General features: G+C 40.7%; 1 protein-coding gene across 1 annotated transcript in view; it reads left to right on the plus strand.

The window, feature by feature from the left end:
• The window catches only part of gpc3 (glypican 3), a 179,193-nt gene that overhangs the window by 110,618 nt on the left and 50,485 nt on the right, over positions 1-18,090 (plus strand). Inside the window, 2 exon segments of the mRNA XM_022202960.2 lie at positions 12,077-12,219; positions 12,692-12,817. Of these exon segments, the coding sequence (XP_022058652.2) occupies positions 12,077-12,219; positions 12,692-12,817 (269 nt within the window).

Consider the following 18,090-nt stretch of genomic DNA (forward strand, 5'->3'; position numbering starts at 1 on the left):
CTGAATTCCCGCGGTGACCAGGTTTTCACTCAGAAGCCATCATTTATTAACACACAGGTTGACCTCACTTACTCTGCAGCATGAGGGCGTGGCTGCATCCATGAATCCCTGACTTAAGGGGAAACAGCTCTCGCTCTGTCTCTCTGCTGTGCCTGTGTGTTTGAGATCCTTATCCAAAATTAATTAAGTCCTGTGTGGGTTTGCTTAAGACTGCAGTCAGTACAGATGACTTTGCATTGTGTTTAAGGCTGTGGTCTGGTTCCAGTATATGGGATTAAAGCTGCTATGGCAGTGCATTGTTTAGCTCAGTGAAAGGTGGAGTGTGTGAATGTAATCTGGCAGAGACACTCCTCTCTCAGCGGTGTCATTGAAGGGACAGAGGCATCGTCTCCCTGAAGGCTAATTTTGTCTCACTGGAGTCATCGGAGACCAACCAGAATTAGACAACACCTGATTAGTTCGCCTCAAATAAGCACTTTAGCATTTGGCTGAATAAACTTGGGGATTAAAGGACCATCGCGGTGGTTTCCAGTGTTTTAATACCAGTAAAAAATTATTTCTCAGAGTCTGGCTTGAAATATATAGTCAGCTTTCTTTAAAGTTATTGTTTGTCATTTACATATTTGGTACATTTTATTATGACTTGGAGCAAAACAGTATAAAAAACATTTTTGCTAATGGATTTGATGATACCACCACCATGCCAGCTGCATACAGAAGTGCTGTTTCTTCTTATATAATAAAATAAAAACTATATTTGACTAGATAAAATCGTAATAAGGTTGGTCAAGACAACGTTTTTGTATAGCTTGTAAGAGATAATGTCATATAATCATGTAGAAACAATATTTAACATTTTATGTTATGTAGAAAGTTGCACCAGAATCACTGAAAATTTTGAAAATATATTAAAAATTCTCTATTTCTTACTATTGGACGTTATGCTGTACAGTTTTTCTTAGGAGGAGAACTTTCAAATGACAACAGCACCTGACAGATCGACTTGTTTGTAGAAACGGTGACACTTTCAGTGAAAAAATAGTGCAATCAATGTGTTGCTAGCAGACGATCCATCTTTGTCAGTTTTATTTCCTCCTTCATGACCTGAAAGGCAGTTGGTCAGTCGGTCGCCACCCAGCTGTAATGACCAGACATTTCTAATCGGTTTGGATTTCTTTTCAGTGTTTTTTTTTTTTCATTTATTTTGTCTTTATTTGACAGCAGATATCCTGGAAATGCTTGCATGAACAACTAAATTCCCTCATGATTAAACTGAAATTTAAATACACTCTAGTCAAGTAGCTTAAAAACTGCTTGTTTTCTTGATTTCTTGAGCATATTTTACAAACTCATTACTGTGGTGAGCTGCGTTATCGTTTTAGATTGAGTGGGTTCACACCGTCTGCAGGTAAACAATGTCATACTGGTTTAGAAAGTGTAGCTAATTTTAGCATTGCAAGCATCAGCAGCTTTTCTTCCTTGCAGGTTAACGTCCACGTATCTGTGCTGAATCAGATTCCACGTTGCTCGAGTCAAGTGGTTATTTGGAAGTTTATTCTGACAGCCGCCTACAGTCAGTTTTCTTGATAAAAATGTTGCCAGATCATGTTGATTTTACAAAATCTCATCTGTTCTCCTGTCACCGTGTTGATTTCCAGCATCTACAGAATAAGGGAGACTGTGTAACGTCCTAACACAACAGTTATCCAATGTTTTACAGTAATAAAACATCATATGCACCAAATGCATATTATCTGTATCTAGTTTGTGATTATTTGATATAAATCTGTAGCATCTGTGTTGTCTGTATTTGTGCTGCTGTTGCACTCTTTGCAATACTGCACATGTTGCACTGCTCTTTACAAGACATTTTAATCTCCTCATTTCACTGTGCATGTTTACTGGGGATCCACTGATACTGGTTTCGTAGGACCGATGCTGATGCTGGTTATTGGTGATTAAGAAAGGTTGACAACCAGTATTTGGACCAGATATTCAGAGCATGTGTTAGCAAAGAATCTGTCAGTCATAACTAGACTTCTTCATTACTAAGGCTGACTATTACTGAATACAGTGCCTTGTGAAAGTATTCGGCCCCTGTGAACTTTTCAACCTTTCGCCACATTTCAGGCTTCAAACATAAAGATATAAAATTTTAATTTTTTGTCAAGAATCAGCAACAAGTGGGACACAATCGTGAAGTGGAACGAAATTTATTGGATATTTAAAACTTTTTTAACAAATAAAAACCTGAAAAGTGGGGCGTGCAATATTATTCGGCCCCCTTGCATTAATACTTTGTAGCGCCACCTTTTGCTGCAATTACAGCTGCAAGTCGCTTGGGGTATGTCTCTATCAGTTTTGCACATCGAGAGACTGAAATTCTTGCCCATTCTTCCTTGCAAAACAGCTGGAGCTCAGTGAGGTTGGATGGAGAGCGTTTGTGAACAGCAGTCTTCAGCTCTGCCCACAGATTCTCGATTGGATTCAGGTCTGGACTTTGACTTGGCCATTCTAACACCTAGATACGTTTATTTGTGAACCATTCCATTGTAGATTTGGCTTTATGTTTTGGATCATTGTCCTGTTGGAAGATAAATCTCCGTCCCAGTCTCAGGTCTTTTGCAGACTCCAACAGGTTTTCTTCCAGAATGGTCCTGTATTTGGCTCCATTCATCTTCCCATCAGTTTTAACCATCTTCCCTGTCCCTGCTGAAGAAAAGCAGGCCCAAACCATGAGGCTGCCACCATGTTTGACAGTGGGGATGGTGTGTTCAGGGTGATGAGCTGTGTTGCTTTTACGCCAAATATATCGTTTTGCATTGTGGCCAGAAAGTTCAATTTTGGTTTCATCTGACCAGAGCACCTTCTTCCACATGTTTGGTGTGTCTCCCAGGTGGCTTGTGGCAAACTTTAAACGAGACTTTTTATGAATATCTTTGAGAAATGGCTTTCTTCTTGCCACTCTTCCATAAAGGCCAGATTTGTGCAGTGTACAATTGATTGTTGTCCTATGGACAGACTCTCCCACCTCAGCTGTAGATCTCTGCAGTTCATCCAGAGTGATCATGGGCCTCTTGGCTGCATCTCTGATCAGTCTTCTCCTCGTTCGAGGTGAAAGTTTAGAGGGACGGCCGGGTCTTGGTAGGTTTGCAGTGGTCTGATACTCCTTCCATTTCAATATGATTGCTTGCACAGTGCTCCTTGAGATGTTTAAAGCTTGGGAAATTGTTTTGTATCCAAATCCGGCTTTAAACTTCTCCACAACAGTATCTCGGACCTGCCTGGTGTGTTCCTTGGTCTTCATGATGCTCTCTGCACTTTAAACAGAACCCTGAGACTATCACAGAGCAGGTGCATTTATACGGAGACTTGATTACACACAGGTGGATTCTATTTATCATCATCAGTCATTTAGGACAACATTGGATCATTCAGAGATCCTCACTGAACTTCTGGAGTGAGTTTGCTGCACTGAAAGTAAAGGGGCCGAATAATATTGCACACCCCACTTTTCAGTTTTTTATTTGTTAAAAAAGTATAAAATATCCAATAAATTTCATTCCACTTCATGATTGTGTCCCACTTGTTGTTGATTCTTGACAAAAAATTAAAATTTTATATCTTTATGTTTGAAGCCTGAAATGTGGCGAAAGGTTGAAAAGTTCAAGGGGGCCGAATACTTTCACAAGGCACTGTATATAAAATAGAAAGAGGAATGGCTAAATATCTCCTCTGTTTATGTGGGATCAACTGAGATTGATCAGTTTGTGCAGTTACATCTCCAGCTCATCTCTGTTTTACTTAAGTCTTTCATTGCTCTATTACTTTTATTGTCCATATCTTAAAGCATTATTGTTATTTTCCAGACTTTCTTTCAGGTTAATAAGCAGCTGCCTTCTAATTTAGCTGCTAACCGTTAGCATAGCCCTGGCCACTGTGAAAGTAGCTAGCTTTCTGGTTTGTGTTCCTTGTTTAGTTTTTGCTGGCTGAGAGACACTTCTGAGACCACAGAGTGACGACAGACAGAGAGAAAATGTTGTTTCCGATCTGATGTAGTGCATTTAATTGATCAAAAATTGATTATTAACAATACTAACACTGATAATCAGAAAAATGCCAAATATCAGCCACGATAATGAGCTCGGAAGATAATCGGTGTATCACTAGTTTTTACTATAGTATAATTGTACATTTTACACTGTGTTGTGCACTTTGTACTTTACTAAATATTTTATTATTTCTTGTTTACTTTACGGATATTCCTGCTTATTTATTACTCCGACAAGGAGTTATGTGATGATTGGCGTAGGTTTATCTGTCCGTCTGTGAGCACCATTACTCAAAAACAGAATAATGGATTTGGATGAAATTTTCAGGGAAGATCAGAAATGACACAAGAACCAAGTGGTTAGATTTTGGCAGTGATGCAGCTTATAGTCTGGATCCACGGATTTGTTAAAGATTTCTGCATCATTGCAAGATAGCCGCGCGGCATCACTGTAACTATGACAACAAATGAATGCTACCTCACGTGATTGCGATCCTACTACAAATCATCGCTGCGGACTTATCAGGATTTATCTGTCAAAAACGAAACAAGGAACAATTGATTAAATTGTGGGAGTATTTCAGAGTGCCGTCATTTCCCGATGCCTGCTACGTATTTATGTCAGGTATTTCAATATCCGTACATAACGTTACATAAAACACACCTGTGCTCAGCGCAAGGTCATTTTGTTTGTGGGTACGTCTATGTTAAATGGACACATTCTATGGTGCCGTGATTTCTGATCATCAATAACTAATTAACAAATGCTGCATTTCTGACAATGCCATGTGGGGGACAGAGCAGCCTTGGCGGAGTACTGTACTCTCTGAGTGCTTTTCTTGTCTGTAGTTTTGGTGCCCACAATAAAATTTCCCCTGATAAAGTAGTTGTATTTTGTTCTATTCTAAAGGCACAAATGTAGGTATGTGTTGGCAAATGGTTGCCAGTAATGTGAGCTAAAAATGTATAAATTTGCAGCTGTGGTTCTGAGCATTAAGTAACCTTCTAGTTCAATATTTTGTACAGCAGCATAATGGATCAACGGTGCAACGTGTCTTGTTCTGTGGTTTCACGTGATGCCGAGTGTGTCGCAGCTGTGGTCAGTATTTCCCACTTAACCTCCCCTCGAGTGAGAGCACAGACCTCCGTTACCGAGGGTGACAGACGGATCGACTCTGAGTAAAAGGCTCCTCGAGGTGTGAGGGAGATGTCTCCTCTGCTCTCTCTCTCTCTCTCTCTCTCTCCTTTTTCCCTTCGTGGGCTTGAAGCATGTAACTGTGCCGAGGAGGTGACCACTCATCGTCCATCCGCCGGCCCACTATCTGGCATGTTAACATTCATTTCCTCCACCTGGCTGCAGCTCCAGCGTGAATCAGCCAATGTTCACAGAGATGGCGAGGGCAGCCAAGAAGCCCTGCAGCTCCAATCTATTCCCCTGTCAACTTCCCAGCCCTCTCCTGGAGTTTGATGTCATCCACCTCCGTCTCTACATCTCATCCTCAACATCCCTCTGTCTCCTTTTTCTCCTCTTTCATCCCCACCCCCCCACTACATTTATTTCTTTCCCTCTTGTTCTTACGCGCTGCTGTGAGAGAAGATGCATGATTTATGAAGCTCTATTTTTACCGAGGAGAAGGGAAAGAGCGACAAAAAAAAGAGGGGGAAGAATAGATGTGTGAAGAGCGAGCCCAAGGGGAAGGAGGACAGGAGAGTGTGGAGGAGACATCCATCACCCCGCGACCCCTTGGCTGAAAATGAAGACGGGAAGTAGGTTGAGACAGAAATATGATGGATCTGACCAAGATTAGAGGAGATATACTGCCGAGTACACGAGCTGTGTGTTGTTGTGCTCTCGACACAGCCGGGTGCTCAGTTCTAAGTGTAAAATCAAATACCTCTTGTCAATAACACACTTTTCATCATTGTTGTCGTCTTCTTTGTGCGCAAAAATATCTCAGGCAGATCAAATCACATTCAAACTGTTGCTGCACCGAGAACACTAATTAAATCTCTGCTGCATTTTTATTGCTTATTAATCCAGTCAAACATGTGAGCAGCTACAGACACAGGAACCAGACTGTAAAAACTATTCTATAACATATCAGTCAATTTATTATTTATCAAGTCACGCTTATTTATTATCACTGATATTTAATTAATATAAGTCTTGTTTTGCTTGAATTATAGAAGACACTCTCTGGTATTTGAAAGTCCCTAAAGGCTCAATTTGTTGTTTGTTTGACAATGTAAATTAAGACACATTTGCAAGTGTAATTGAAATTTGACTTAATATCTCAAAAAATATGCATTTTGTTTGTTTAGCTGATCATAATTGAATAACAGGCCAAACAAAAATGAAAGACAAATCCAAAACCAATTTGTTTCATGGATTTTGCTTTGAAAAAAATGACAACACTCCGAGCTCCAAGCGGTTACTTGCTATTTTTCTCACTGTGGGTTCATTTTTCACTCGAATATAAAGTCTCACACCTCTTTGGAAACAGCAGAAACATGGCTGGAAGTGGAGAGAACTCAAAATGTCAAGTGTGCAGTATGACACACTTAGAATGTCATGAATCATTAAACAGACACAAACAAAAGTTGAATTTCTTTTATTATTTATTTGACAGATTTTGAAAAAAAAAATAATCCTGGAATCAGCATGTACAACCCTCTTCTAAGCTCCCACAGATGCTGCCAACACTGGGAAAGTGGGATAAATAACAGACCCACATGCAGTACATAATTTTCTCTTTACATTTTACAACCTCTACAAACTATACTTTTTTCACAGTAGATGTTTCATCAAACATTCAAAAATGTCTTTTTGCCCTATTACACATGCTACTAATTCATAAATCATAAAAAGGCAAAAATAAAATTTCTCTTATTTATTTTGTCAAAAACTGGGGGAAAAAAACCCTTTGAATCAATATGTAAAACATTTTTTGACTGAATTCTGTCTTTTTTTAGAAAATTTGCTCGGATAAATTGTGTCATTTTGGTGGCTGAAAAATTTATAAATAAGCATGCCTTTCAACGACAGATTTTGTTGATCAGAGAGTTTAAAAATAATAATTTCAAGCAGCCTCTAAGCCAAATTTGCTTACTAATCATCACTTCTAGTCATTTGCAATTTGGTTACAGATTTCCTTTTGCACGATTCTTTGCTCCAAACGTTTATCAAATGTTCTCTGTTCTCCTGAAGGCAGCAGATCAGCTCCTCAGAGCAGCTTCTCAGGGCATCTTTCTAATTCCTTGGACCTGATTTCCATGTTTGAAGAAAACATCTTGTCTCTACTTCAGACTCCTGTTTCAGCTGCACCAGAACACTGATGATAAAATCAGAACATGCCACGCTTTAATGACTTTTCACAGCTCTGAATGCTTCAGGATTTGCAGAACTACGTGTGAGAAGTGTGAAATCCATTCATCTCACAATTGGCTTCCTGGCGTTGATGCACAAACAACTAATGTTTAATTTTAGATTAGACTCTCATCTGCATCTTTTTTGGTGAGATTAACATCCTCATTTCAGTTTAGTGTTTAGTCATCTATGTTTAGCAGTGACAATTTTACCATGAAGGCTAACTTCTATAATCTGTCAGTGTTCTAAAATATTAGCTGAACCTCTTGGATGAGTGTGTTTCACTGAAGTTTCACTCCAAACACACAACTGCTCACATCTTTACGTTAAAGTCTGACTCACATTTTACCTCTAACTCAGCAAGTCCCAGCCGGGTGCCTGAAGGGGAACTTCTGGAGTTGCCAGAGGGTGAGATTGTGGAAAAGCTCAGCTAATTTGAAATATGTCTTTAAAACATGCTCTATATATAGTATCCTGTAGACTGATATTTTCACTAATAAAGCAGCTTGCTGGAAAACCTGGAAAATTATGATCTACCTTTGACAGACATCTGTCAGCTCTGTTTGGCTAATGTGACACATATTACGGAGGGAAACAGCAGCTGGTGGTAAAGATGGTTATTATATTTGTAGCATTAGCATTTCTGGAAATTATTCTCGGTCCTCAGAATACACCTGACAGCGGATGTAATTTAACAACGTGTAGTACAACATTTTTTCTGCCTAAAGCCATCAGTCATCTTCTCCAGCAGTCTCCTAAACTGAAACTCTAAAAGCATTTCAAACAAAGAGCCTGATAAACAGCAGCGTTTCAATGCCAGACTATTCACAGATTTCGTTAAACTCTGACCAGATATCTGAAGCTAACAGCCAGTTAGTGTCTGCACTCTGAGGTAACAGGCAGGCATCCTCACCTGCCTGGCATCTTGAGATAATAAATGAATGTTTTTCTACTTATTATTTTTGTGATTCGTCCAGTTTCAGGCACAAAAACAACTTTTTATGTTGGTCTCTGAACAAGTCATTTTGGCGTGTTTGCTGCCACCTGCCTGCATGCACATTTTGCTGATGATGTGATTTGGAAACAGGTTTCACTAAGCTGAAAAGACATTCCTCCCTCCAACCAAGTCAGCTGGAGCCACAGATGCATTAAGAGAGCTAGATATGGCATCACCACTCAGCTTGGCTGCAAATTTCTGCAACGAAAAATTCCCTGGTGGCCCACAAAAACATTTCCCCGTAGATTCCGTCTGTAAAATTGTTGACAGGATGCCTCCAACTGTAACCAAGCTAGGTTTATTCTTTCATTTATGAATTTTTAATCTATGAAAGTTTCATATTTGCAAAATCTCTCCAGCACCTAGAAAAGTAAGTTTCATTTTTGCAAGGTCATTACAGTGTAAAGTCAATGGATTGAGCACTGACTGCATTTAAAAGACAAACATGGTCACTGTACAGTCAACAGTTGGTTTGTGGACCAGCATTTTGAAGTCTCGAGTTTGGAATTTCTCTGTCTTAGTCTTTTAAAACTGGATGTGATGAGGACACTATGCACGGTGTCAGTCAAACGTAGCCCCGCCCTAAAACAAACTCCTTTTTTGTCCTCTGTTTTCCTCTAAAAGGGGTCAAAATTTACTTAATGAACAACATTCTGGTTTCAAAGTGACTTTAAACTAGGGATTCACACCATAAAAAGATTGGGAAAATGTTTACTGAGGTAACAAATCAAGTGAGAAGTAAAGTCATTTTCTCATAGACTTCTATACAGTCAGACTTCTTATTTCAACCAGAGGATTCGTCCTCTGCTGGCTGCTTAAATAAAAAGATTTAATACAATGTAGGCTTCACTTTTCAGACCGGTGGCTACTTTGATCTATTATATACAGTCTACACATTGAATATGAGGAAATGATAGATAGATAGATAGATAGATAGATAGATAGATAGATAGATAGATAGATAGATAGATAGATAGATAGATAGATAGATAGATAGATAGATAGATAGTAGAAATAAGGTGCCAAAAATGCCAATATTTACAAAAAGGTCCCCTGCCTTCGCCCGAGTCAGCTGGGATAGGCTCCAGCACCCCCGCGACCCTAGTGAGGATAAAGTGGTGTATAGAGAATGGATGGATGGATGGATGGTCAACACTTACATAGTGTTTTTTTTATGCTTGAGTTCCAAAGCACTTGTGATTGTTTCTCATTCACTCATTGACTCCCACACCAGTGGTGGCAGAGCTACCATGCAAGGTGCTTCCCTTCTGTTGAGAGCAACTTGGGGTATAGCATCTTGCCAAGGACGGTTTGGCACATGGAGGGGCTGGAGATTTGATTGCCAACCTTGCAATTAGTAGATGCACTTTACCACCTGAGCCCCAGTCGCCAATTTAATAGCATAATAGGATAAATAGTTGAAACACTAAGCCTACAAATTCAAAGTATTGTGACAATGACAAATCAGAGGCACTTGTACTCAGCTGAGGTGGTACGTCAGATCGAAAAAGTCTGAAATCAGCTACTTCTGTGTCTGTAGTTTGGATTCATCAGTAAAATGTTTCATTCTAGACAACAACACCCATCTGTTCATAACCCTGATAGTCTGGTATTAGTTTATGTTTGACACAGAGCGAGGCTTTTCCCACCTTTTTCACTTGACTGAATTTTAAGAAGGGTTTCAGCTGAAATAGGACATACTGTATATAGGGTGTGCATTTCAGTCAGTTTCTCTGCTTGTGACAACAGTCTGAACAGGAGGAGGAGGAGAAAGGAGGGTTGAATGCTGACTCAGCCGCTCCCCTGAGCTTTGACTACGCTGGAACACAAACATTACTCACCAAATATTCTCCAATATGTTGTTACAGCTGTGCATGGCACCGCGCCACCTCATAACACAGATACTATCATCTGTCCTCCACAAAGTGTTTATTAAAAACTCCTCGAGATTAATGCAAAGCTGTGATCGTACGTTTGTGCTGCGCTCACGTACACCGCCATTGATTTGCTTGGAGTTTATCTTTACACCATGTTTGCACCAGCAGAGAACCACATGGAACCTGAGACGCAGGTGTGTGGAGGTGTAGACTATGGGCTTTATATATATATATATTTATGTGTGTGTGTGTGTGTGTGTGTGTGTGTGTGTGTGTGTGTGTGTGTGTGTGTGTGTGTGTGTGTGTGTGTGTTGTATTACTGGCCGTCAGCACCTCTCTCCCCAAGTGAAGCAGGCTGCTCAGTGCAGATAAAAGTGTGCAGATATTTCCAAGCTCTCACGCTGAGGCAGGCTTTATCTGCAAGACTCTCCTGTTGGTTGTGTTAGTCCAGCCCTGGGTGATATTAATACCCCACTAATGAGCCCCTTCCTTGAAGAATCCGGAAACAATCGGCGGGGTGTGGTGTGCGTGCTGAATCAGTCTCTTTCCCTTGTGCCACAACTCCCCCTACGGCTTCCCGGGAATGCACAAACAAAAAAAACAAAACAAAAAGAGGAACGCAGCTCCGATCACATTAATCATGGCCTGTGGGAGCTCCGGCACTCGCTCCAGGCACACGAGAGTGAAAGCATCACATGAGGGGAAAATGTGGAAGGAGAGGATGGGGTGGCAGAGACAATGGGCTGAAGTGTGTGTGTGATTTTCCCTCCAAGTACACTGTTATTAGTGGGACGTTGAAGGCCTGGTGCAGAAGAACTCGGCCGTCTGTGACTGTGTGTGTCGAGGTGTCTGTCCTATCCTTGGTTGACAAATTGTATCGATTAACCCCGGTGATTCTGTGTGCTGGAGCTGATCAGCATTTCTGTGCATCAGCACTGCTTACGTAACACGAATGTGCAACGAGTATATTATGTCGGAGTGCGTGTTTATCAGGATAATAGGCTTAGGTGCATTATGCACAAATGAGTAATTGCACAAAATGATTCAGTTTTGTTTGTGCTGGAAAGCCTGCGCCTGTTACGCAGCCTCGGTTAGCACCAGATGAAGATGTCCAGTGCAGCTCTATCAGCTCCCATCAGTATTCAGCAGCAGTGGTGCCAGCCTATTCACTTAAAGGGGAGCTGGGCACAATTAGCTGTTAACACTACATGGCAGAATTCAGCCTCAGCCAGCATCCCCAAGGGAAATTAAACCACCGGCAGATCATTAAACCACAAGCTAAACATTAACAGCCATTTGCATTTTTATTGCACCTGAAGAGAATGTGCCAGGTCCATTATCTCTGAGAGACAGAGAGGGACTCCTTATTTATTATTGTTATGTCGTCCCGCGTGGAAACACAATGGCATTTATATGGGGAAGGAAGCAGCAAACCAGAGGCCTTATTTTCACGCTTGCGTTTTTTGGAGTGTTATGATTACAAATTCGAACATGGCTGGCAGAGGATACAATGACTTGTTTGTTATGCAAATCCCCCTGCTTTCATCCCTCCCAAAAATAAACAAATCCAAACAGATGACAATTTGCAGAGGGGCTCAGCTGAGTAAGGCCGGCAGCTCGGCTGTTGACTGTACTGTCTGCAGTGTCACTGCTATTAAGGGTTTGAATAAACAGGCTCAGGACCTGGAAACTGGGTGCAATGGAACATAAGTGGGGTGAAGAGGAGTTTTGGGGGGGAAGTCAGTTCACCGCTCAGTGCCGGTTTCTCATTTTCTCCTCTGCAGGTGAGCGGGATGTGTGGACAGTCTCCTCAGCGGGCCTCTCGTTCAGTCGGGTCACCTCCTCCTCAGCCTCCAGCCGCCTCTGCTGCCCATGGAGCTCAGCCCTCATCCTCGGACTCTGATGAGACTCTGGCCGGTCTCCGCAGGTGAGCCAATCAGAGGCTGTAACCCAGACGCCTTCAGATGATGGAGCTGCACTCCCTCTCCAGAGCGCTACGGGGGAAATATATGTCTGACAGACCAATATTGCCCCTGACAGTGTGGACAGGTTCCCTCCTGCTTCCCTGACACTCAGTCTTTCTCCACTTGAGTGTTTTTAGCACCTCTGATGCAGTAACAGGCTTAAATGAACAGTGTAATGATGCCCAGCGGGGCTGCTGGCCTCAGCAGCACAATGGCCAGATTAATGTCAATTAGGAACAGAGACACTGCTTATTCTGGCCTCTTTACTCGCTGCTTCTCATGGGGGACATAATCGACTTGCTTTCACCGTTATCAAGCTGAATTCCCTCCTTTATGCTATTTCTGCCTTTTGTCTCCTCTTTCTGTAGGACAGTCTGTGCCCTTCTCACTGCAGTTCATATTCACTGAAACTTTTCCACTCTTTGCCCATTTCAGGGAATTCATAACCAACCTGAGAGGCTTCAGCTCCTTCTACAGTGGTCTTGGGGAGGCGTTGTGCAGTCGAGAGCCCACTCCAGCTAACCACTCCCTCTGCTGGAACGGGCAGGAGATGACAGACAGGTAAAGCAGGCCTTCATGTGTGTGGATTTACAGCCAACACCTCCATACGCAACCACAGACCAATCCTGCTCTGCTTTATTGGCTTTCTGCATGATCTTTTATACAAACAGTCAGCTCCGATTGTCGAATTCCCAACACTCCGGCATCTAATCTAGGTGTGTAGGTGATTTGAAGGGTAAGTAAGTTTGCCCAGAGCTGATGAGCTCCGCACAAGAGGCCCCACTCTCCCACTGAGTGTGAGTGTAAATCTTGACTTTGGCTCTATGGGATGTTATTAATGTCAGGCATGCTGTCACCTTCTTCTCGCTTAGTTAATTGCCGTTTCGATCGCTCTCTCCTCCTTCATCCAGCATCTCCGGTGCACGCTGCAAAACCGCATTTGGTTTCCACAATATTTCACTTCACCTCTGTCCTCTGGCTCAGCACGTCATAACTTCTGTCTTTGGCGCTGTCAGCCAGCCCCAATTTCAATTTGGCGTAGATACGTACAGATATCGTTTTTTTTCTTTCTTTTTTTTTTTTTGTCTTATAAATTATGTGTGGAATTTAATCATTGCAGAGGCACAAATTTCAGACGAGAAGCGCTGTAGGTTAATGTTTTACTTCTTGTTCCCAGAGGAGGACAGAGAATAAATTCTGTGCTTTTTCCTCAAACTGCTGAAAAGGAATTTGTCACAACGATAAAAGAAAAAAAAAGCTCCAATCTGAGGAGGATACATCAGGTTGGCAAAGGGGGCAGAGCTGTCCTGAGGGGATGATTACAAGCTGGACCAAACAGTGCGATAAGAGGGTGCAGGGAGGCAGGAAAGGAGGCAAAATGATCGAGAGATTACAATGTCTTGCGGCAAGCAATTCTCCATGTCATCTACGAAGGCATATGCCTGTAAAATTCACTCGGGGTGCATTTGCACTCGGAGATTTGCTCTGGATCATCTTCCATTATCTTCCCAGATAGGACCTTCTCCAGAGCCAAACGTGGCATTCACTCAGTGCATTGTCTCATGCAGATAAATTTAGCCTGGGCGGGTGTGGAGGATGAGCACTGGAGGGGTCGGGTGTGAATGTCTCCGATACTTGAGGAGTGATATTTGGAGCTAAATGAGGCTTGTTTACATCCCACCTGGAGCCAAGATCAGAGGAGCAACACTTTTCACCACATCAAAGAGCGTCAACGCTGATGACGGTGATAAAGATGCCGTATTAACTGCAAAATAATTCCATTCCCCTTTTGGATCTAATGACAGCGTAAACTAGTGTGTGTGATGCGAGATAAAAGATAAGATCCAGAGTCGACTGAGAACATTTATTTGAGGACTTTGAAAATTAAGATGTGGAGAGAAGGTCAGGAAATAAGGAGAGGACGGCAATTTGTCGTTAGCGTGAAGGTCGGTTACTCTGACTTTATAAGAGAACGGGGGGGATGTTGGGTATTTTTTTTGCTCTAATTTTTTTTTCAGCCTTCCTTTGCAAAGTAGTTCAGAGTAGAGATAAGATAAGATAAGATAAGCTTTTATTAGTCCCACAGTGGGAACATTTACAGTGTCGTAACAGCAAAAGGACAGTAGGAGTGGAGGGAACATCAGTAGAAAAGAAAACAAACAGAAATATACAGAAGCACTGCACATGTGGATATTCAGCTATCGATATATATATATTTATAAAAGTAGAACAAGTCTCTTGGGCTGTAATTCATGAAAGTGCATTTTCCAGTTTTCTAGTGTACATTTAATTATTTATTTTAACACCGATAATATAAAATGTCAACTTGAGTGCTGGATGCTAAAGTAGCTATTAAAACACAAATAGTTCCAACAACAAGATCAAAAGTTTAGACGTAAAGTTTGACATGTCAGTAATCTTAGTTCAGCAAGTTTAAAGTGCTTTAGCGATTTAACATGAAGCTCAATTCCATGAAGAAGGGAACGTTGGCTAACATTACCAAAAAGTTCTTACAATATTTAACAAAAACAAATTTAGTTTAATGTTCCAATAATATTTTAAGGATATTTATGATTTCAACAAATGTTCCTGTGAGATTAAAAATAAGACAGAACATTCTAACATTTAGAGGATGGTGTCTGATTATCCATCCATTCTCTATACACCGCTTTACCCTCATTAGGGTCATGGGGGGTGCTGGAGCCTATCTCAGCTGACTCGGGCGAAGGCAGGGGACACCCTGGACAGGTCACCAGTCTGTGGCAGGGCTACATATACAGACAAACAATCACACTCACATTCACACCTATGGGCAATTTAGAGTAACCAATTAACCTCAGCATATTTTTGGACTGTGGGAGGAAGCCGGAGTGCCCGGAGAAAACCCACGCATGCACAAGGAGAACATGCAAACTCCATGCAGAAAGATCCCAGGCCGGGATTTGAACTGGGGATCTTCTTGCTTCAAGGCAAACGTGCTAACCACTACTCCACTGTGCAGCCCATGGTGTCTGATTATGTTCAAGAATATTTTTGTCATAAAAGAATGTTTTCCAGATGTAACGTTCATCTATGACTGCAATAGGCTATTCCTAGGATGTTCTGGAGTTGATGCTGTGAAGAACGTTCTGTTCTAAAACATTCCCACAATGTTACATGATAACACAGGAAGGATGTTTTCAATGCATCATTTTTAGAGCATCTTTTGCAAATTTTATCCTGCATTTAAGAAGAATTAAAAGAAATCTCCCAAAAAAATGTCTGGCTTGAATGGCTCAGTTTCTCAAACGTGGATCAAACCGAGGCTACAAACCTTTCTAAATGGAGATCTTATATCTTTTAGTTTAGACTTTATCCATATCTGGGAAACTGTCTGTCAACTGAAGCAGTGAGAGTGCTGTTAGTGTTGCAGATATTTGGTCAGAATCCGGAGAATTGGAAAAATTCTCATATCGGCTTTTCTGGACTGTGTGGAAAGCTGAGCGATTACCAAAGTTACTGAGTTCATCCTAAAGGAAATACAAATGTCTTTATCAGATTTCATCCAATGGTTGTTTTAACATTTCACCCATAAATACAAACATCAACCTGATTCTGGCATTAAAGGTAAAATCCAAATTTCACAGCTGTTCCAGGCCGCATAAAGAGGTGGATCGATCAATGGACTGAGAAAGTCACTTGATAGAATGTAACCAAGTACATTTACTCAGGTACTGCATGTAAATACAAATTTCAGGTAATTTTAGAGGTGAGTATTTTCTGTTTATGCCAGATAGAAATATTTTATTTTTTATTCTAAATCCTTCAGTAGGGGCAACTTGACGTCTGTTTTTGGTTCATGAAGACTTTTAAAGTGATGTTAAATGTCTTCAAGAACCAGAAAAATGAGTGCAGTGGCCTTCCACCAAAGCACTTAGGGTTAACGTAACCTGGATTATCAATCAATCAACCAGTCAATCAGTCAGAGTTTATTTCTGGAGACCTTTAATACAGCCCAAAAGGTGACCAAAGGGCTTTACAGTAAAAACAAGAGAATAAGTTAAAAATAATATAGTAACTTACAACAGAGACAGCAGTGAAATATATAGTAAAAGAATAAAAACAAACAGCAATGGAACAGCACTAAAATATAGATCTAAAAGTTAGTACATAAACAAACGAAATAAAATGTCAACATGCTGCTAGGTGTTGCAAGACATTTTGAACAGATTACACAGATATTATACTTTTTATTCACAAAAGTTTTGCACAGAAAACACATGAAAAGTTTCTAAAATATGTGTTGTCAGTAATTAATCAACCAAACAATTTATTAGTTGATTAATCAGTTGAATGACAGAAAATGAAAAACTATTTTGATAGTTAATGGAGAAAATACTCTGCAAATTAAATCCAGAAGGAAAACAGTCAGTCTGGTAGAGAATAGGTCAAAATAAACTCCATGTCAACCAACTATTTTCACATTAATGCATAAATATTAATAATATAATGATGTATAACAGTATAAAAGTCACAGGGGATACTTTTCTGCACTGAGCAATTTCACTTTTCATCTTTTAAGCAGATTTATATGATACTTCTATTTGCATTTACTTAAAAAACATTTTCCAGTCCCTACTTTACAGTGTAATAATAGTACTTTTACTTCATTAAAACCCAAGTATAAGTTTTGGACATAAGATGCTCTGTTTCCCTGCTTTTCCAATTCCCCCCAAAGGCCATTGTTTAGCGAGACAGCCTTATTCTATTTCAGAAATTCCCCCCCAAAATGAACAAAAACTTCTATTTTAACCATTAAAACTTCCATAATAATGAAAACAAACGTTTTTTGAAACGACAGGTCTCTAACAATCCTCTCCTGAAATCAGTAAAAACACGAGAAAACAGATGCACACTAACTCCAAATGCTCATATTTACAATTTTTCACCAAATCAGAACACACACAGACTGAGCAAATCTCTCTCTTGAACAAATAGCTTAATCTGAGTCAACAAGTGGTGGCTCTCAAACCTACTCACATCACCACTCACTGGAGTATGCAGACTTAGTGTGTAAACAAAGAACTGAATACATCCTCCAACACTAGTTAACGCAAAGCTTCAAAGAAAACCTTAATAAGGCAAAGGATGATTTAATTTTTTTACATCTAAATTTTATCTTTTTTTTTGTTCAACATCTTGCCAGAAGGAGTTTCTGAGCTCTCTCCTCATTAGTATGTTTGAGGCTGTAGGTTTGATCCATCAGTAAAAGAGTCAGACTCCTTTTTTCCCCTCCTGGACTCCTGTCTTCTGTTTATTCTGATGTGAGAGGCAGCGCTCTCATTCAGACGGGAGCTAATAGCCTGATAATTGGTTAAAGATTAGATTAGACTATCACAAGTGTGAACTGATCTGATCGGCTCTGCAGAGACGACTGGATAACAAACCCGACGACTGAAACTATCAGCAGCGAGAAGCAGCTACACGAGCTAAATTACATTGCAGTTAAATTATGTGAAGCAGAAACCTGCCTCACTCAAAATCTCTCACCTCATTCTGCTTCCTCGGCCCATATTTCCTCTTTTCCTCTGCCTAATTGATCACACATCTCTCTGTTATTAATGTGATAATTAGCAGCGGAGAGGGGATGAGATCACGGCTAATAAGAAGAATAAATAACTGGGGAAATGTAATTTGAGTTTAATGAAAAGTCTGACTTAAGGGAGCGGCTGATGAATGGAGATGGCAGCTGGAAGGTGTGTGTCACCGAGATGAGAACAGAGTATGACCTCATGCTTCACACATACACACACACTTATGCTCATATTTTTTTCAAGGCCCCTCTCCTTCTTACT

The sequence above is a fragment of the Acanthochromis polyacanthus genome, chromosome 10 (genome assembly GCF_021347895.1).
Source record: "Acanthochromis polyacanthus isolate Apoly-LR-REF ecotype Palm Island chromosome 10, KAUST_Apoly_ChrSc, whole genome shotgun sequence".
Taxonomy (NCBI): Eukaryota; Metazoa; Chordata; class Actinopteri; family Pomacentridae; genus Acanthochromis; species Acanthochromis polyacanthus.